Source organism: Engraulis encrasicolus, chromosome 19 (assembly GCF_034702125.1).
Source record: "Engraulis encrasicolus isolate BLACKSEA-1 chromosome 19, IST_EnEncr_1.0, whole genome shotgun sequence".
Lineage (NCBI taxonomy): Eukaryota > Metazoa > Chordata > Actinopteri > Clupeiformes > Engraulidae > Engraulis > Engraulis encrasicolus.
In genome coordinates this window covers 35,486,240-35,506,917 of record NC_085875.1, presented here as the reverse complement: position 1 = coordinate 35,506,917, position 20,678 = coordinate 35,486,240, and the positions used below count along the sequence as shown (strand labels likewise).

The 20,678-nt window shown below is 44.2% G+C and overlaps 2 protein-coding genes across 4 annotated transcripts in view; one reads left to right on the top strand and one right to left on the bottom strand.

Annotated features, from left to right (window-relative positions):
- shprh (SNF2 histone linker PHD RING helicase) overlaps positions 1-10,390 on the bottom strand; it is a 53,244-nt gene extending 42,854 nt beyond the window's left edge. Inside the window, exons 1-10 of one of the 3 annotated variants that reach the window (XM_063184239.1) lie at positions 10,274-10,388; positions 9,140-9,919; positions 8,650-8,779; positions 8,344-8,565; positions 5,909-5,990; positions 5,432-5,582; positions 3,711-3,813; positions 2,737-2,996; positions 2,073-2,516; positions 949-1,170 (exon numbers count right to left, since the gene is read on the bottom strand). In XM_063184239.1, coding sequence (XP_063040309.1) covers positions 949-1,170; positions 2,073-2,516; positions 2,737-2,996; positions 3,711-3,813; positions 5,432-5,582; positions 5,909-5,990; positions 8,344-8,565; positions 8,650-8,779; positions 9,140-9,811 — 2,286 coding nt within the window. In that variant the 5' untranslated portion in view covers positions 9,812-9,919; positions 10,274-10,388. Of the gene's footprint in view, positions 1-948; positions 1,171-2,072; positions 2,517-2,736; positions 2,997-3,710; positions 3,814-5,431; positions 5,583-5,908; positions 5,991-8,343; positions 8,566-8,649; positions 8,780-9,139 lie in introns of all 3 variants that reach the window. The other 2 variants (XM_063184242.1, XM_063184240.1) reach the window with 2 other exon arrangements.
- A 4,479-nt stretch (positions 10,391-14,869) lies between these two features.
- Positions 14,870-20,678, top strand: part of grm1b (glutamate receptor, metabotropic 1b) — a 36,055-nt gene continuing 30,246 nt past the window's right edge. The window contains exon 1 of the mRNA XM_063224170.1: positions 14,870-15,449. Coding sequence (XP_063080240.1) covers positions 14,870-15,449 — 580 coding nt within the window. The remainder of the gene's footprint in view (positions 15,450-20,678) is intronic.

The following is a 20,678-nucleotide window of genomic DNA, read 5'->3' as shown; positions in this document are numbered from 1 at the left end:
TTTTGCTGTCCACTGAAGACAAAGAAATGTTCAGAATGTCATCTTATATTTCCTGGTAATCGAATCTAGATATGTTAAATCATTTTGGATTAAACACCATGCCATTTCTTTTGATTGCATGGAATTTTCATCAAAGAGTCGAGATCATTTATTATCCACATCGAATTTCCCTTTATATTTCCAATGCCCAAAGATCTAAATCAAGAGCAATTTCTTCAAGCAGAAGTGAGTAAAGCAAGTAAGTGAGTAAAAAGCTTAATCTGATGAAAATAAACAAACATTATTTAACATGCAATAGCAGCCATACAGGATGAGATACTTTCAGTTCTGTACTAGCACAAGTATCATTAACCACTAGCAATTTCACAGATGAAAGCATCACCAGATTGGGATGCACACACACAGTAATACACAAACAGTATGGCATGGCACCACAGTATTAAAAAATAGCCTGCAGGCGGATCTCTCTCCCACACTTTCTCCAAAACACACGCCCACACATGGACACACACACACATAAACAACAACACACACACACACAGTCTGTTATGAGCCCACACAGCAGAGTCCTGCACAGAGCGGAAGTGATCTCATTCTCATTCTCATTCTCATTCTCTCTGTGTCACACACCCCCCTGTGCCCCTGTGTCTTACCAGCACCCGTAGCGATGCGGAGTGGATGTGCGCACACACACACACACACACACACACACACACACACACACACACACACACACACACACACACACACGTGCCCCTGTGTCTTACCAGCACCCGTAGCGATGCAGAGCAGATGTACACACACACACACACACACACACACACACACACACACACACACACACACACACACACACACACACACACACACACACACACACACAAAAACAAACACAAACGCCTCCGCACACACACACCTACACACACGCACACGCACACACTGTCTTACCAGCACGCGTAGCGATGCGGAGCGGATGTGCCTGTTGATCTCCTCCCCCCACTGGTGGCAGATGGAGCTGGGCGAGATGATGAGGGTGGCACGTGTGGGCACGGGGGGCATGGCCACCACGCAGTGCGGGCAGTAGAACGGTGTGGTGTCCAGGCTGTCCGCCGCATAGTTGACACAGTGGGCATGCTGCCACAGTAGGCAGTGCAGACACTGGACACGAGCCTGGCATGGCATGGCATGGCATGGCACATACACACACACACGCACACGTGCACACACACGCACGCACACACACACACGGACACAAACACAGACGCTCATGGCGTGGCATTGCAAACGCAGAGGGGGGTTGGCATTACAAGTATTTCTTTTTTGAAATGACTAAACAAATACATCAATTTTACAATCATAACTCTTGATTCATATTTCCTTAGTCATAATTAAGAATATAGCAGTAAAATGCAAAGCAAAGGCCCAAAAGCCCAAACATTAAAATTATAAAATGCAAATGAGTAAGCTTGACTGAAAAACTGAAAAATGAAACACAGTAGGTTGCAACAGCAGGCAGTGCAGACACTGGACCAGAGCCTAGTATGGTATGGCAAAAGCAGAGGGGGTTCTATTTAGAAACAAATAAACAAATACATTTCCATTTTAATATCGTTCTGATTCAGACTTCTTCAGTGATACATAAGAAGACAACTATACAGAGCAGAAGCAGTGAAATGGCAAAGGTGTGTGGCAAGCACTGTGCATGAAACTCAAGATAAATATAATAATGGAAATAATCATTAAAAAACAGAACAGGAATAATGAAAAGTCTGACGTTTGTGGTAAATGATGCTTACATTTTTTATATAGCAAATTAAACATTAAAGAAAAGTATGATAATTAATCTGAAAAAAGGCTCCACTAAAAACTGAAAGATGAAACCAGTCTTGGCTTCTTGCCAACTGGCACCAGATACTGAATGCACCAAAATAATGACGAATCAAAGGTAGATCTGTAGAACCGAAGGAGTTCTGTATGCAGGAGACATCCTCAAATTTTCCACTGGCAGTCATCTGAAAGGCTGCCGTCATTTTAGGGGAGATCAAAGAGTATCATTAAACAAGCTAGCTCACCTTGTAGTCCAGAAGACCCGTCTCTCCGCAGATGCACTCAAAGTGGTATTCTGGCTCGGGGACAGAGGAGGCCTGCGTGATGTCTTTAACCTCCTCCAGGCATGGAGGGCCAGATCCTTCTTCTTTGTCCTGTGGCTGGGAGTCCGCTTTCTCCTCCAGCTCAGCTGAGCTCTCCACCTGCTCCTTCTCCTCCTCCTCCTCCTCCTGCTTCTTCTCCTCCGGGCGATGTTTTTCAGTGCTCTCTGCGGAGGGAATGCTGCTGGGGGGATGGCATGTGAGGTCTGACTCTTGTTTGATGTCCTCAGCTTCAGGCAAGGGTACGGTGGTGTCTGACTCTGAGTCCAGATCTGAGTCTAGGAGATCAGAGGTCAGAGATGTTTGCTTCTCCTGAGTGGAGCGGCGGAGAGATGTTCTTCGAGGAGTGATGTCCTCAATGGAGCTTTGCTGAAGAGATCAAAACAAAACATTACGGTACATGAATGTGAGACAAAAGACGAATTGTCAGGTCAAGTAATCGCATAGATGGGCAAAATTAAAACCAGTATCTCACATGCATTATTATATGCTACGTTAAACTTGATGCATTTTCTCTGTAATGATATCACAAATCCAAACATGAAATGCATTTTTTTTTCTATTCCAAAACTTCTCAAATACAACTTACAGGCTTTTGTTTACACGGCGTCTTTTTCTTTGACTCCTTGTACTTCTTGCCGAACTTGAAGGAACCTGCCAAACCTCGACCCTTGACCTGCTCCACGAGCTCTTCGCTTATCAGCTTGGCCAGGGTTTTCTTGATGTGGCTGCGGTTCTTGATGGGGTCGTATCGGAACCACGAGCGCATGTAGGCGAAGATGGCGTTGATGGACGCTCCTCTGCCCACCTTCATCTCCTTAATGGCAGTGAGGATCATGACACGAACAGCTAAAACAAACACAAGCACAAGAGAGATTGTATTACATAATGATTACTGTACATACTGTACATTCTTCTTTTTTTTTCTTTGTAGACTTTATTGTGGACAGGACATTATGAGAGGTAGACAGGAAGCGAATGGGAGAAGAGACGGGGAGGGTTCGGCAAAGGACCCGGGCTAAGGAATCGAACCCGGGTCAGCCGCATGGCTGTGTCCTACCGAAAGGCCACGGCAGGTCCTTGGCTGACATTTCTAACTAAAGCTACTGAAGTTGCTGAAACGATACAGAGTTAAGTGCCTTGTTCAAAGGCACTTCAACAATTGCTAGAGAGGGATCTGCAAGACAAACTCCCTATCCATTAGATTGTACTGCACTGTGAATGGTATGCATATACTGAGATAGACGACGCATTCAAACAGTTGGAAAAAAACACACATATAGATAAAAACACACTTTAGATTTAAAAAAAAAACTTCAGATGAAAAATTTTAAACTTTGCTATTTACATTTCAGAGACTCGATATCTAACAAGCCTTAGAAGATTTAGAAACATTGGAAGGTTCCAGACCTTTCAAAACTATTCTCATAAAGTTGTATCTTTTCACCATTCAACAGACACATCCACTACCACCTACTACTGAGAACTCCGCAACCCACATTAAGGTCAATGCACTAGCATGAATATCCAATGCCTTTTTGGCTGTCTCCACATCTGACTCACCAGGATAAGAGATTCTCTCCTTTGGCTCAGGCCGAGGTTTGCGTGGTACACCATTTTGCTTCTCCAAGGGTGGAGGAGGCTGAAAGTAGTTTACTTTAACTCCCTGGTTAAAGAAAAAAAAGAAACTTCATGAACAACATTTGTTTCACAAATCCATTTAAGCCGATTTACCGTGTACAATAGACCTTCACTCCTTGAACAGTCGGTGTCCTGGCTTAGATAAGTTGAACTGAGGTCAGATCCATACCCCATGCCAAACAGGATTTTTTATTTCTTCCAATTGACTTCATTGATTCATATTGTTCAGCAATGTAGGACCAACAGTACAGAATTTGGCCAATTTCAATATGTGGTTGTATACATGGGTTCTACATTTTTGTTTTCTCCTGACTGCGTGAAACTAGCTGCGCACAACTCAAACTCTGATTGTTGGAAACCGCTGTCGGTCAAAAAATTAGCTCACGTGGTTGGCTGCCAGTGTCTTTCCCCTCCTCACAATACCGTGTTGATAAACAAACAAAAAACCATGTATAGCTCACACTACCTTTGACTTGACAATACCATACAACACAGTATCTTTTTGTTCTGCTCTTTCAGAGATCCTGCCCAGTTACTGTTGTGTTGTGAAGTGCCTGTTGATGCTATATAACCTTTGGGATGAAATATTGAATATTTTAATAAAAGGTAAACAAACCGTGCTTTCATTAGAATAGCCAAGATCTCAGAAAAGACTGAACAAAAAAAAATGCTGCGTTGTCACCAACTGACAAGGGTAGCGTGAGCACTACAAAAGTATGTTGAAATTGGCAGGAATTCTCCTTCAACCTGTTAAAACACGGCGTTATAAATGTTTTGTTACCAAAAATCGCAATGACCAAGATGTAGAGCATTACTAAAAGCCCTGTGTTATGTCATAGTAGAGTGGTACTATTGTACTTAACCTTTCAATCACTATTACAGCGAGCCTCAGATGGTACGGCGTGCATTAAGGGGCTACAGGGATGGTGCCCTGGGTACAGGGCAGTAAGTTGAACCTATTTATGCCTAAAGCATAAATGCCTGCTGAATGCCTAAGCCCTTGTTGAGAGAGTTGCTCTCAGTCTATAAAAACCTAAATATCTCAACCTCTTTTGCACATAAAAACATGAAATAAGTTGCAATGGAGAGTAAACTGGTCCACTTCGGAAAGACTAGGCCAGGGATGACTGGAGCACTCAGATACTTTTTAGTATTTTATTGTGGTGCAAACATAATGACTGGTGTTTCGACGCCGTGTGCGTCTTCTTCAGAGTCAGTTTGGTTTGACTCTGAAGAAGACGCACACAGCGTTGAAACGACAGTCATTATGTTTGCACCACAATAAAATACTAAAAAGTATCGTGCGCCAGTCCTCCCTGACCTAGTCTTTCCGATGTGGACCAGTTTACTCTCCATTGAATACCGTCCTGGACTGGATGCACCAAGAAGGTCAGAGCGCAAGTGACTTCCCTTTTACGAGATGAAATAAGTTGCATTTAAACCCCAAGACCCTCATCTTGCATTAGAATGTGTTCATTCAGCTGTAACATACCCACATTTTTGCAAAAAAAAAGCTAAAATCTCAGGACCCTGAATGCAGCGTATATGTCGCTCCAGGCACCAAAGGTCAAACAACATATACAGTACAAGTCATCAGGTTAAAATGGGTTAATGGTGGTTTGACACTGTGGTCAATGTCTCACCTCCGGCAGACAGGGGGCAGTGTTCTCCAGGCCCTGTCTGGAGTGGAACAGGATGAGAGCCAGCACCTCCACCGTCTTCCCCAGACCCATCTCATCCGCCAGGATGCCCCCGGGCCAGTACGGCCCCGCCTGAGGAAACTCCAGCACCAGACTGATAGAGCAGGTACGACGCAGGCAAGAGCGGCGGAAAACAAAACAAGAATGAGACAAAAAAATATTGATAGAGCAGGTACGACGCAGGCAGGAGCAGCAACAGAGCAGTAAAAAATAAATATCACATCATTTGAAGTGCACACCATTTTATGGCAGAGCAATACTAATCAAGTTTACAGGCTAATTTCGTTATTCAGAAACAGTGATCAACATCACAATCACCTAACACTTGAAGCGAAAATGTAATTCTTCAGAAACTGTGTTCACTCACTATCATAATCACCCATTATTTAAACTGAGCACAGCAGAATAAGCAGGTCATACCAGCCGGTGTAGATGTTGTAGTATAACTTCTTTCCACAAAGGCTCACGATTTCACGCCACAGGAAATGTAATGATGGTTCTTCTAAAGAAGAAAAAACATGGATCATGGATGTGGACATGGATGCATTGCAAAGATATTGCAAAAACAAATTCATTACAACATTCACTAAACCAGCTAGATCTAATTAGTTGATCGCTGCAGCCAGGTAGAGAGGGGGAGTAGAGGGAAGGAGTAATTGGTGAAATTGAATTTAAGGGAAATTCCAGCCAGCTTCAATATGCCATTGCATTGCTCACTCCATCCTTGACTTGTCAGTCCTTAAACATGCATAATTTTCTTATTCAGCCCTTTCCATGATCCTGGCCAGCTAATGGGGCGTTGGTTTGTTTACATATTTTACATATTGTTAAAAATGTCTCAACATACTCTCAAAAATAGTGCTGTGTTGTAAAGTGTCTACTGATATTGAATAACTTTTGGATATTCATGATATTTAGGGTACCTTGAGACATTTCAAACAATTTCTGACTTTGGGTACAGGCAAGGCAAGGTTGGAGTGCCTCTGCACACAGGTAGAACAGTCATAATAGAGATTTCACAGCTACAATAGAATACCGGTACTCACATCGAACATTGCATGAACATTACCCAGGATCAAACCAGGGGTGTCGCCAGACCTATTTTACAGGGGCAGGTGCATGGGTATTGATTTGCTGTGCCCCGGTACGAGTTAGGCTTGGGCGATGTCCCCCTAATTGGCAGCTGACGATGTTTACAGTGAGACGATGCGATGGACGATGCCATCGTCGTCGTTGGGGGGGGATATTGTTTTTTTATTACATTTTTAAAAAAATGATCATATGTTTCGTTTTTTTGGCTTTCGCTAAGCTATTATTTTAATATATTTGCTTTAAGAGTAGGCCTAAGTCAAATATATTAACAGTTTTTAAATTCTTACAAAAAAAAGTTTAAACCTCCTCCAGCTGCGCTACTGTCTGCAACAGAGATGGTCGCTCCTCTGTTGTCTGTGAGAGCGACTCTCCCCGACCGACCCCTCCCCATCGCCCTTCCTGTCTCGTGTCATCAGCTGCTTCAAGCCCGCTCTTCCAAACTCCACCGCGTGGAAACTTATTTTCAGTAAATTTCGCGATGCAGCCTACTGCAGGCTGCTACTAGAGTGTGTTATTTAACGGCGTAGTTCTATTTCAAGACCAGCTGTGTCACGGCGTTTTTTGCATACCGGTATAACTTTAGCCATGCAGGGAAGCCCAGAATGTTTGTCAAATGGAAGAGATGAGAACCCACGCGTGCCTTCTCGAGGTTTGCAATGGATTTTAGCCCGAGTTAGCAAATTACCCGACGCGAATGTTTCTTAAGCACACGGCGAGACTTTTTAATTCATCAATGGAAACAATTGCGGTGAAGCCACAAAGACGCGGGGCAGACATGGAATCGCTTGCGCTCCCTCTTGGCAGTGGCAGTACAATGTTGTGTGGCTACTTCACAAGACATCTCCATCGCGGAGAGATTAAACATTTTGAGTCGAATTTCCGTTAAACATGAAATGGTAAACTGTCGCAATTTCTGAACGATTTGTTGCTTTCACTTTAGGCTACTCCGGAGGGAGGACCACCTCATGACTCTCCGTTGTAGAAACTTGGGTTACATAAATGAATGTAGGCAATTAGACACTTACTTGAACTCATATGCAGCAAACTATAGTAGGGCCTAGTTCACAAGTTTTTTTTTTATGCCATTGCGGTTTTTTTCGTAGCTATAAAATTCACTCTGCTTGAGGCTTGTGTTGACAACCTCGGTCCGTTCAGTCCTGCTACCTGCGCAGTCCGCTGCTACTAAGGATTTTACGGTAATGTTTCAGTTTATTGCAATGCCAAGCACCGTAATGATGGCAATAGCAGCGGCTTCAAAAATACAAATTCCTTGGCATCACGATGTTGGCTGTCCATCGTGATGCCAGCTGTCCATCGCCGATGGACGATGACATCGTCTATCGGCACAACCCTAGTACGAGTTTCACAAAAAAAAAAAAAACTTTGGAATTTAATTCAAATTTAGCATCTGGAGTAATTTACAGAATGGGCACAAAAGAGCGTACCTGCACTACTTGCAATAATATAATTAATTGAAGCTTTTTCAAAACAATAACTGCAAAAAGAAAAAAACGTTTGCTCGCACGCTTTGCACGCTTGCATTATCTCTCAGTGCCCCACCATGCCCCTGTAGCATAAGGTCAGGTCAGCTGACGCCCCAGGATCCAACTGGTGACAGGGTTAGACAATAAAGGGCTTGAAGCACTCAGGAGACTGTGCAAACAACATGAATCAGGTGCTCATCTGTACCGGATGAAGTGTAAATCCACAAAAAGGAAGGAAAAAGCAGAGGCACTCTGATGGCACTCTGGCGAGTGGGCTACCTTGTTGTGAGGCAGTGCTGCTGTACTTCTCTCTCCTCAGCATCCAGTTGACAGCCTGGCTCTGGTAGAGCCGTAGCACGGGCACCAGGGCCTCGTGTTGCACATCTAGAGCCTCGCCCTGCTCCTCTCGCTGGTGCTGAAGCCTCAGGCTGTCGTACAGCTCCTCCACGTTCTGCCTCTCCAGCTCGGTGTCACCGTCCTCGTCCTCATCCTCCGCCACCTCTGCAAGGGGCCACATTCAGCATCACATCATGTTACACATTAAGACACCAGAAGAGACAAAATCTACAGAGCCGCTGGACTTACCTGGAATGATGAAGTCATAAAAGTGTTCCATGAGTTTCTGGATCAGCTGATTAGACTTCTTCATCCGACCACTTCCTTCACTGAGGAACTCAGGATGACTTAGACCAGCCTCCAGTAAATACACTGACAGCTGAAGGGAACACAATGAAGAGGTTTTTTAAGCATTCTGACATGTTTTCGCAGGTGGAAAGTGAAAACACATGATTGAAACCAATCTTACAATTTGAACATTGTGTTTGCAAAAACAAGGGCCTCTAAAGAACATTAGGTTATGTGGAGCACTGGGGTCATCTTCAGTCAAACACAGACAATTAAAATTAACTTGGTTTAACTTAACCGAAAACAGTAATTTTACAGTGATGATAGGCTATGCAATACTTGAGGATGGACTACAATATGTGGAATTAACACAGAAATGTACTTCAGTGTACAGCCAGTATCAGTAGGATACTAGAGATCAGATGAGTCAGCTTTGACATTAATCACATACCTTCACATACTCCTCTTCAAGCCGGAGACTGAGCTGGATGATCTTCCTCTTTTGAAGCCAGTCAAACTCCTCCAGCTCTACCCTGCCAAGAGATCCTTCCACTGGGTACTTGCACTCCAGGCTCTCCGCCTCCTCCACATCACCGTCTCCAGCATCCCCAGCGCCAGACACGCACAGGCACATTCTCCCTCCATCAGTTCTCTGAATCGCCCACTCCTGGATGTTCTCCAATTCCGGCGGAAAATGGACACGGAGGTTGAACTCTCCAATCAATGCACACCAGACTCCATCCAACTCGGGTGTTGAAGTGGCAAGGTTTAGAACAACAGAATCGCTTAGTGTGCTCCTCGACGGACTCCCTTGCTCAAAACAAAGTTCATTTCCTGGTCTGTAGATGCCGATGTTGGATGTGTCTTTATGAGCTACAGAAATGTCACTGAAACCGACACAACTTTTATCAGCACGAGGTGAGTCTGGTAAGGAAAGGCAGCTTTTAGAACAACTTGGTTCATCGGTAGCGACAGGAATGCAGTCAGCTATCAGTTCAGAGTTTTCTGTCAGGAGTTCCAAATCAACCTCGTTCCTACGATCCTCGTGCATATTCCAGTTCAACTTCTTCTTTGCCTCATCGTCCACCTTCACAGGTGGTGCTCTTTTTCTTTTGCTACTCATTTTGTTGTCAGTGGAGAACGACGTTGATCGAGAACTTTGTAACAAAGTGGTACGTCATCTGCGGTTTACGTACGTACATTTAACATTTCAGGACCATCACCGTTACCCCTGGAGAGAACGTTTTGAAAATGTTATATTGTGGACTGTGTACAATGTGTACTGTGAACAATAACACTGTGTATACATGTGATTCAGTGCTTTCTGATGGACGAGGGGTATCCTATCATAAAAAGGTTCACCTATTCTTTAAATATAGACTATTGCATTTGACAAATCCTAAATTGCAAATCTAACCAACAGTTAGAAAAAGCGAAAAGGCATACGTGCCTGTCTGTGCCAACGAAGTAAGCAAGCTATTTGTTTACAGTAGCTGCTGCACGGCTAACCTGTCTGTCATCCTCTCACGAGCATACTTCTTAAAATTACATGCACGGTCAGAAAACAATACATTCAAACGGTTACTTGTGTTCATGGAAGCGTCTTCTTTATGCTGACGAGAAATAATTTTATTTTAAGGAACATACAGCAACCGGCTACTTCTTTGTCATAACTTGGAATTTGAGCATTCCGCCGCCATTGAAATCCACCATTTTTAAAACATAGGAAGTGACGTAGCAGCTACATTGGTAAATTTACCTACTAACATGGTTATACCACCAGATGGCAGTAGTTTACAATTTCTTATAATATAAGGTTGATCCAACATGAGCCTACTGTAACCCTTGTCTTCAGTTTCTCCCCCACATCTTAACATTCAGCCAGCAAGAGCACCTCACAATAGGTTTACCTGACATATCTTTCTCAGTGAAGACTTGGTGAAAAAATAGCACAGCATCAAGCCAACCTAAGAGTACTTATATGTGTTATCTATGTTTAATGAAACTGTATTGGCAAGAAATGGGACGCTGCAAGTGAAATGGAGCACAAACAGCGGCAGCATCAGGATGTGATCCATAATTTACAATGCTGTGTTAGAGTAGGTGGACACCTTTGTCCAAAGACATCACACCACTTTCTCGTGCATGCTGCATTTTTACCGTACCTCAGACAAGATTTGTATTTTAGGCTAGGCCTATAAAATGACACAGGTAGGCCATATTTACTGGGAAACAAGCAGGGCTCGAGTTGTAGGGGGATGTGCCATCCCCCCTACAATGAACATGGTCTAAAACCATCCCCCTCAATGAAAATGGTAAAAAAAAATCATCCCCTCTAAAACAGGTATCCCTGTTCCCTTCTTCACATATTGTGTTAAATTTGCACATTTAACAATTACATTTTCTAAATTTTCTCGGGGGAGGAACCCCCGAACCCCCAATAATCACAATCCATCTCTGACCATCCCCCCTGCTTTCATTTTACAACTTGACCACTGGAAACAATTAAGGATTGAAATTGTGGGGTTTTTACCCACTTTGTGTGAATCCAGAAAATGTTTTCGATTAGACTATCATCAGATACCAAGAGAACTACCTAATATCCACAACACCTGATCCATTCACAAATCAATTTCTCTCCAAAAGTGGCTTTCACTATTCTTCGCTTTCGAAAGCAATCATATTTGCACGATTTTCACACATAGTTTCCCTGTCACGTTTCTCTTGTAGCTAGAATTGAAAAGAAATAAATTAAAATTTGAAACATAATTGGTAATCTATTCTCTGATGAGAAACTGAAATTAAATAGTACACAGGTGTTATTTATTGGGCTATATAATTAATCATCGTGTGTGGACGCTCACCGTCTCCTTCTAGATAGAAAAAAAATACAAAACAAAAATACTGTGCTTGAGGTGAGGAGAAAGCAATCTGCAAAATGCAGAGCATGGAAATGGGAGCTAATCATAAAAATTGTATTATGGAAGGCTGGGCTGGACTGGCCATCTGGCATAGCGGACATTTTTCGGTGGGCCCAGCACCCTCGTGGGCCCCTATTTTTTACATTTCTGAAAATAGAGGCCCACGAAGGTGCGGGTCCCAACGGTGAGTCAGTTCTGCGCCACTAATTATGAGGGGCCCTTTCAAACCAAAAGTGCCCGGGCCCTATTTCTCCCCCAGACTGGCCCTGCTGGAAGGTTGAAAAAAAGAGACATTCACCAGATAGGCTATTTGGCTTAGGCTACATGTTTTCTGCTTGTTTGTTTGTTTGTTGATGTTTTTCGTTTAGTTTTTGTGTTGTTTCTTTTGTTTTACAAACAGCATAATGCGTTATGTCAGCTCTCTGATTGCATTTGAAAACCTTCAGCATACTCATTCAAGGTCCAGAACCACTTAAGTTTCTACGGTCGCATCGCAATTACATCAGTGGGAGATATTTCTTGTCAAAAGGGCTGAGACTCGAGCGAGGCTGTGCATCTTCTGCCAGAAAGAAAGGCTGCTCTAGTCCCTGCTAAAACTAATGTTTGACAGTCAGATCACTGTTTAGGCATACAGCAAAGCAACACTGGTGTGAGTCATGAACAGCCAAGTTAAATGGTTTACTGAAGACGCGTATGAAAAATGTGTTGCAACACAGTTCCGAAATGGTACACCATTTAATTTTGAAATGGGCTATATAAACTTTTGACCCAAGAGAATGAGAAGAATTAAAAGAGGATTCTCAAAAAGTCCAAAATCATTTTCCCAAATGCTTCAATGGACTGCTAGCTGAGGGGTTCGCTGTGAAGAACCCAGACTTAAGCCAAGAAAGCATACTGTATATCCTATTGCCATCGGTCTGTCTGTCTGTCTGTCTGTCTGTATGTCTGTCTTTCCTTGAGTAAACAAACACACACACACACACACACACACACACACACACACACACACACACACACACACACACACACACACACACACACACACACACACAGAGAGTAGCAAGTGTTCATTTGGACATCTACATCAGACCAAAAAGAAGGAGAGTGCCGACAATAAAGCCAAGCAAGTGCCTCATTCCTCAGCCAACTCCACATGCTACAGTACCACCAGTAGACAGGTGTCCTATTAGGTCAACAGTCTACCTGCTGCACTGAAGCACAGTCTTATTTCAGCTGTCAGAGCAGTAACTGTGTACGTCTGATCCTCTTTGCTGTCTGTGTGTGTGTGTGTGTGTGTGTGTGTGTGTGTGTGTGTGTGTGTGTGTGTGTGTGTGTGTGTGTGTGTGTGTGTGTGTGTGTGTGTGTCTGTGTGCGTGTGTATGTGTGTGTGAGAGAGAGAGACAGAGAGAGATTCTCTGACTCTCCCAATTGTAGTGTCTGCCTCAGCTGTGCTCTTTCTTCATTTTCGCCCATGTTGTGTGTGTGTGTGTGTGTGTGTGTGTGTGTGTGTGTGTGTGTGTGTGTGTGTGTGTGTGTGTGTGTGTGTGTGTGTGTGTGTGTGTGTGTGTGTGTGTGTGTGTGTGTGTGTGTGTGTGTATGTGTGTGTGTGTGTGTGTGTGTGTGTGTGTGTGTGAGAGAGAGAGACAGATAGACAGAGATACAGAGACAGAGAGACACAGAGAGACAGAGACACAGAGAGAGAGAGATGGATGGATTGGAATAGCCAGTGCTGCAGAAAGCAAGAAAAGAGAGGTAACATGGTAAGACAAGGGGGCATGTATCCTCATTGTCCTCTACCATGTTATTTAGCATGCGTCTTTGGATATGGTGCAATAATGATTTCACAAACCAGATAACCAATGCAATGGAGCAAGTGACAATTAATTTTATATTCATTTGAATTTGATGAAATAATGAAGACATTGCAAACAGTTGCAATGTCTCATTCATTACCTGTGCGTAATGAATGAGTTGTTGATGCCATGAACAGAAATGTTGGCACAAAAAAATGACCAAAAAAATCTCATGTGCCCGAATAGACTGTGTGGGAGACCTGTTATCTTTGCTATTGGGGTCATTTAGGCTTTTGCAGTTGCTCTGACCCGCTTTAAAGATGTAATGATTAAGAGGGAGAGAAGGGGGGCACCACTGCTCGTTTTCAGAGTTGCAAAAGACGACGTCCCTTCTCGCGCGCCAGAAGCAAAGCCGCAGTTCGTAATTGTGGTGCTCGTGAAGGCAAGGAGGCATGCGGTGGGCTCGCGCCTCAGGTGAGTAGTCTGCTCAGTCCCTCGGACATACACTTCAGAATTATCCTTAATTGAGCTCAAATTTACCTCAAGTGGTCCCATGCAATCTTCGCTTAGGTGGAATAGGTATGAAATGCTGTTAATTAAGGCAAATAGCTAAGCCAAGTTCATGATACAGAGGCAAGACTTGCACGTTTTAAAGCTACGTGAAAATGTTAAGCATTCAAAACATGACACTGCCTGTTGTAGCCCCATTAGGATATTGGCATTCGGAAAATATTCTGTAAAACGTAAAGCGCAAAAAATATATGTATATGTTTACAACAGGTGTTTAGAAAAAAACGTGTTTGTTGTTGTGTAAAGGGCAGCTAATGAAAGAGAGGATGAAATCAAAAGATGCCTGAATGCTGAATGAGGACAGCAACGCCACGGAGTTTAAACAGCTGCAGTCTCAACACTTCTTCCATTGAGTTCATCCCGCTCCGCAAGACTAGCGCTGTCCGTGGTGCTGAAACCACAGATTTCACTACCCCGTGCTGTCCTCACAGACAAAAGGGACTCGTTTTCACTATCAACGATTGTTCCCGGGTAATTTGGCTTAGGCTATTGGAATTTGTTACTCCGGACAAGTTCTAAAATGAAGTGACAATCAGCGCGGCACGTTGCCCATTCAGGTATCCGAATAATAGCCTGATAATAGTGAGTAGCTCTCTGACCTCAGTTTGTCACAATGTCATTAATGTATTTTTCCCCACAGGTGTGTTGAAGAACAACATTGAGACAACAATCAGGTGATGGGTTTCCTGTCAGCGAACTTGGATACAGTAAACACCGGGGCAGCTTAACGACCTTAACGGATATGATTTTACATTTGCCGCGATGTGGACAGTGATTAGTATGGGCGCTATCCGGGCTTTACTTTTCCCGCTGGTGCTATTCGGTGGATTCGCTCTCCCAAAGAGCATCTATGAGCGGTCCCTGATGCCGCGGGCTGTAACGCGCTCTGTCGCCCGCATGGACGGTGATATCATCATCGGTGCCCTGTTCTCTGTGCATCACCAGCCCTCGGCCGAGAAGGTTGCGGAGAGGACGTGCGGAGAAATCAGGGAGCAGTACGGCATCCAGCGGGTGGAAGCAATGTTCCACACGCTGGACCGTATCAACGCCGACCCCAACCTTCTCCCCAACATCACTTTGGGCTGTGAGATCAGAGACTCGTGCTGGCACTCGTCCGTGGCTCTGGAGCAGAGCATCGAGTTTATCCGTGATTCTCTCATCTCCATCCGCGACGACCAGGACGGTTCCAAATACTGCATTGACGGAACCCCCTCCAGCCAACCCCCGGCTACCAAAAAGCCCATCGCCGGAGTCATTGGCCCCGGCTCAAGTTCAGTGGCGATTCAGGTGCAAAACCTGTTACAACTCTTCAACATTCCTCAGATAGCGTACTCTGCCACGAGCATAGATTTGAGCGACAAAACTCTGTACAAGTATTTCCTCAGAGTCGTGCCGTCTGACACACTCCAAGCCAGAGCTCTGTTGGACATCGTAAAGAGATACAACTGGACTTACGTGTCTGCAGTTCACACAGAGGGTAAGGCAGTCAAAAAATATCAAAGGTCATACTCAAGAGTGTATACACATCACAAAATCATCACTGATGTGTGGGTTGTTACAGAGTCGGATGGTTGTTGGTGAAAAAAATATAGTTTGATAACCCCAGTGATGATGGATGGATCGTGTGTGTGTGTGTGTGTGTGTGTGTGTGTGTGTGTGTGTGTGTGTGTGTGTGTGTGTGTGTGTGTGTGTGTGTGTGTGAAAGAGAGGGTTGGAGGGGGGGGGAGCAGGGGATTGTACCCCAACCACCCCTCACCCAACCCGATCCCTAAACTGTTTGTGTGAAGGGTGGTCAGTCAGTTGTACTGTCCAGGTACTGTACAAGCTTCATGAGCCAAAAAGTGGTGTTGCCCCACCCCACCCTCATTATCTGTATCTGTAGTTCTGCATTATCATAACAGCTTGTGCCACATTCTCTTGGATTTGCAGACTTCAGAGAGAGAGAGAGAGAGAGAGAGAGAGAGAGAGAGAGAGAGAGAGAGAGAGAGAGAGAGCAAACGGAGAGACAGATATAAGCATATCCTTTAGAAAGCGTAGAAAGGCTTGATCACAGTGAGGTTTACATCTTTGAGAGTGAATTCATGAATGCTTGCAGCCAGTAAGTATGGAGATATTACATTTACGTCTCCATTCAGTTATACCCAGTTTTCAAAACTTAGTCCCAAAATATAGAGAGCTGCTTAATCAATTAACTTTTACCTAGGCCTATTTAAAAATGTAGGCCTATTTCATATTTAAACTTTGAATATGTGAGGGATAATTAAAATACTTGAAAATCCGCTGCTGTACTGCTGATGAGGGAGCAGTGTCTGGCATTGTAATGGTGTCTTGTCTCTCAGGAGTCCACCAGCGTCCAAGCCATTAACTATTTTTTTGGCACACCTTGAAAGACTCCATCTTGTTGCGAGGACATCTCTGAGTGTTGACTAAAACGCTCCTTGGCTCGATAATGTGAATGATAACGTTCAGAGGACAGAATGAATCCTCCACTTTCACTTGTGTCGTTCAAGACAAACGCAGCACAGCGAGTGTATGTGACTCAGTATTGACAGGGTGTGAGCGGGCCGGGCAGCCTGAATGATTCTGCCATTTTTGCAAGTGGAGCCACTTGCTGCTGAGAATCTCCTGGGTGTACATGTGGCAGGTAATCCATGATGCTGTCACTCAGAGGCGGAACAATTGTACACGGGGCCCCAGGGCAAAATACTGATATGGCCTGCCAAAGTCATAATAGGGCCCCCACCACCAATGCGGGAAGGCCCTGGGTCCAGGGGCAAATGCCCTGCTGGCCCCTCCTACAGCTCTGCCACTGCTGTCACTGCAGCCTGCGGAGGATAGGGCCAGGGCGAGTTTGTAAAGAAGGACTGCTTAACCCATTGATGCCTGATGTTGCGTTGCGCAACATTGGCCCTGGCGCCTGGAGCTGCATTACGCAACATTCAGACTCATGACATTTGAGACAACTTTATTAAAAATCTCTGTTTGTTTTAGATGAATGAACAAATTCTAATGAAAGATGAGGGTCTCAGGGTTTAAATGCAACTTAGTGCATACTTTTATGTGCTTCAGAAGCTGAGATATTTAGGTTTTTATAGGCTGAGGACAGCTTTTCTTAAAAAGGGCTCAGGCATTCAGCACCCTTTTTTGCAGGTGCCTTAGGCGTCAATGGGTTAAGAGGTCATTTAAAAATATCCCTTCTTTTAAAGTGTGTCTTCTTCTGGAGAAGAAAGGGGGGAAAAGACACAAGAAAACCAACATCCTGTTTCTCTGGTCAAGAGCTAGATGATGTGGTCCTTACAGTTATGGAAATTTTTGTGATTGAAATTCAATTCACAGTTTATTCGTTTGCCTTATTTATTTACATATTTATTTTGGTGAAGGAGCCACCATAATGAAAATGTCGTCGTCACGGGCATCATCAGATAGGCAGAAACCAATCTACTGCATGCATAATCATCCTACCACAGGTGGGTCCATACAGCCGCCGAGGGACATGAATTGCAAAGCAGGTTCATTTAAAATGATGATTCTTCCTCTTCCGAGTGTTTTGTTTTTGCTCGGGGTGGCAGCAGAATGGGCTGCGTAATGAGCGTTTTATTAAAATTGTCTCCCGCATGAAGGCACAGTTCCCCCTCCGCATTGTCTGAGCCGTCACTCATGCTAAACTGAAACAATGTTGGTTGCTCCATTCATTCAGGGGTCCGTGATAGAGGCACGCAGATGTCTCCTGTATGTACGGCTAGATGCTCATTCACATTCATACTCGGTTCATTCACTCTATGAGTCTGGGAAAATAAAATAGCCCTGGGATGAAAATGTGGCCCTCGCCAGCATGAAAACAGAAAATGATTGCAGAGCAAAATTGCATCACCTGTGTTTGTGGTAGTTAGTGAGCATAACTGATTTGAGAATCTTAATGAAACTACAGTCTAATCCAAAGAGTTAAGCTGCAAGCAACTAGACTTTTTGATCCTCTTTCTCTGAAGCTTCTTTCTGTTCTACTGCAGATCACAGTCTTGGTCATTTCAAAGGGCTTTGTTCAGTTCTATGAAGCAACTTTCCCCATCATTTTACGGCATATTTTTCATTTTGAGAGGAATAGTCTTTGGTACTGGAATTGGAATGCGTACATTCAAATGTGTGATGCTCATATGCATTGGTAAAGTATTTCTCGAGCGTAGTTCACAGACCAGGCCAGGCCAGTCCATGATGAGGTGACTATTCCTTCATAATATGGGGTAGGGAACCTATGGCTCGGGAGCCATATGTGAGTTTTGGGAACTGTATATGGCTTTTACCTAGGGTTGCCAACCTTCCCTTGAAATACGGAATTGTCACGTATTTATAAATAAAAGTATGCAGGACGTTAAAATGCTGGAAATTACATCTAAGAAATACAACATTTTCGGGGGGAAAGGGTTTTTAAAATGGTATGGCTCTCACATTTTTTTTTTAATTGGCTTTTATGGCTCTCTCCACCAAAAAGGTTCCTGACCCCTCCTCCATACAGAGCTGTGACTGCACCAGTTCATAGTGAAAGCCCAACTGGGAAACTCCAACTCCCATTGTCATTGTGACACAGCACTCCACAGCACAAAAGTGTTCACTGCACACTGCACGCAACGAAATTGCATTTATGCTTCACCCTTGCAAGGGAGCAGCCCCCAATGGCGCCCCAAGGGAGCAGTGCGGCAGGAACGGTACCATGCTCAGGGTACCTTAGTCATCAGCCTGATCTCCAAAAATTCCGTGCTCCTGGATGTTAAGGACATGAAATCCGTGTCCAGGAGCACGGATTTTGCCAAAATTCCGTGCTCCTGGACACGGAATTGTTTTCCGTGATGGGCACACGGAAGTGCTTTCTATAGGCTATTACCACAGCACTGTTAACTCAATCATTAGAAAATATATACCAAATGCTAATCCTAAACAAAATAATGCTATAGCAATTTAAGTTGTGCCCTGACCAAAACATTCCCTAACCTTAACCTGTCATTAAAGACATAGCCTATTTTTGAGAAATACCTTTTCCAGTTGGTTGCTAGGTTATCAAACTCATATAATGAAAGAAAGAAAACTAGCTGTGCCCAGACCAAAACAATCCCTAACCCTAACCTGTCAGCAAAAAGTGTTTTTTTTAGACAAAATATTTGAAATTAGAAAAATCCTGAGAAAACACAAGACTGTGGAAATAGCCTATAGAAAGCACTTCAAACAATTCCGTGTCCAGGAGCACGGAAAACAATTCCGTGTCCAGGAGCACGGAATTTTGGCAAAATCCGTGCTCCTGGACACGGATTTTGTGTCCTTAACATCCGTGTCCTGGAGCACGGAATTTTTGGAGATCATGTTGCAGTCATGGAGGAGGATGGGGGAGGGCACTGGTTAAATACTCCCCCCACCAACATGTCGGGTTGGGAGGCGAACCGGCAACCTTTGGGCTACAAGTCTGACGCCCTAACTGCTTACCCATGACTGCCCTACATGCTGCACTGTGCTGTACTGCTGTGGCTCAGCTGTAGAGGACAACAGCCTTATTGAAACATTCATTCAGTAGCGGACACATGGTCAGGCATCAACAGTATACTGTATGTACAGTACAGGTTTCCCTTGGTTAAAAGACTGTACAGCAAACACCGGAATAATATAGGCTAGTGTAGTAGAATGCAAATCAACGGTATACATACATGTGCAGTACCCAGGCCGATGATAGCCTATACAGTAGAAGGCAATGGGTGAAGCACTGGTGGCTCGCATCTTTGTTTCACCACTTGGTATTGGTGGATGCATAAAGGAAAACATACTACCCTAGTCATGCTCATGATACTGTTTATAAGACAATTGAGGAGAAGAATCATGTAGGCCAGTAATGTACATGATCAAAAGATACAGAAAGGAAATCCTAGTTAGACTGATAGCAGCCTATGTTAGGGAATGGATGAAGAAGTGTGATGATGGATAGTGGTATGCACAGAGGCAACTCTGAGTTCAGCAGGAGCCCCAAGCGAAATGTCAAAAGATTGAACATTTCAAAGAAATTTGCCTCCACTGTAGCAAGGTGTGAGCTGTTATTCACCATCCAGGGGCTTGTGGACCCTAAGCTGTTGCCTGCCTAGCCTGGTGACAAGATGTGCCTCTGGGTATGCATGAGCATAGTAGACAATGAAGCAAGCACTGGTGGCCTTTAGTCAGGCAGATTGTTGTGTATATCAGGAGGCCTTATACATCGTTAGCTCCTCCTCCTGCTACTGGGAACTATGGGGAGAGTTGAAGGCATTTATGTTGTTAGAAGACTAATGGTCAGACAGAAGTAGGATGCCGGCTTCCCTTGGATAAAAGACTGTGCAGCAACCACAGTAGTCAGAATAATATTCAGCAGCAGGCTAGTAGTATGTATGATCAAAGGGATGCAGCATGGGAAGGAAAAACACCCTGCCCTATAGTCAAGCTGACAATACATGGAGCGCTTGGCAGATGCCTGAAAACAAACCTTAGTCATGTGTTTCTCAAGGGGGGGGCTATAGCCCCCAGGGGGCGTTGGGGAGCCCTAGGTGGTCATTGAGAAGGCTACAGCTGACTGGGGGCGGGGCTTGGTTCCCATGGGGGGCATTAGTCTGTTTAATTTTTGCGTTATGATGAGGTCAAGGGGGCATTGTGTTAAAAAAAGGTTGAGAGCCACTGGCTTAGTCAGACATATGATAGTGTA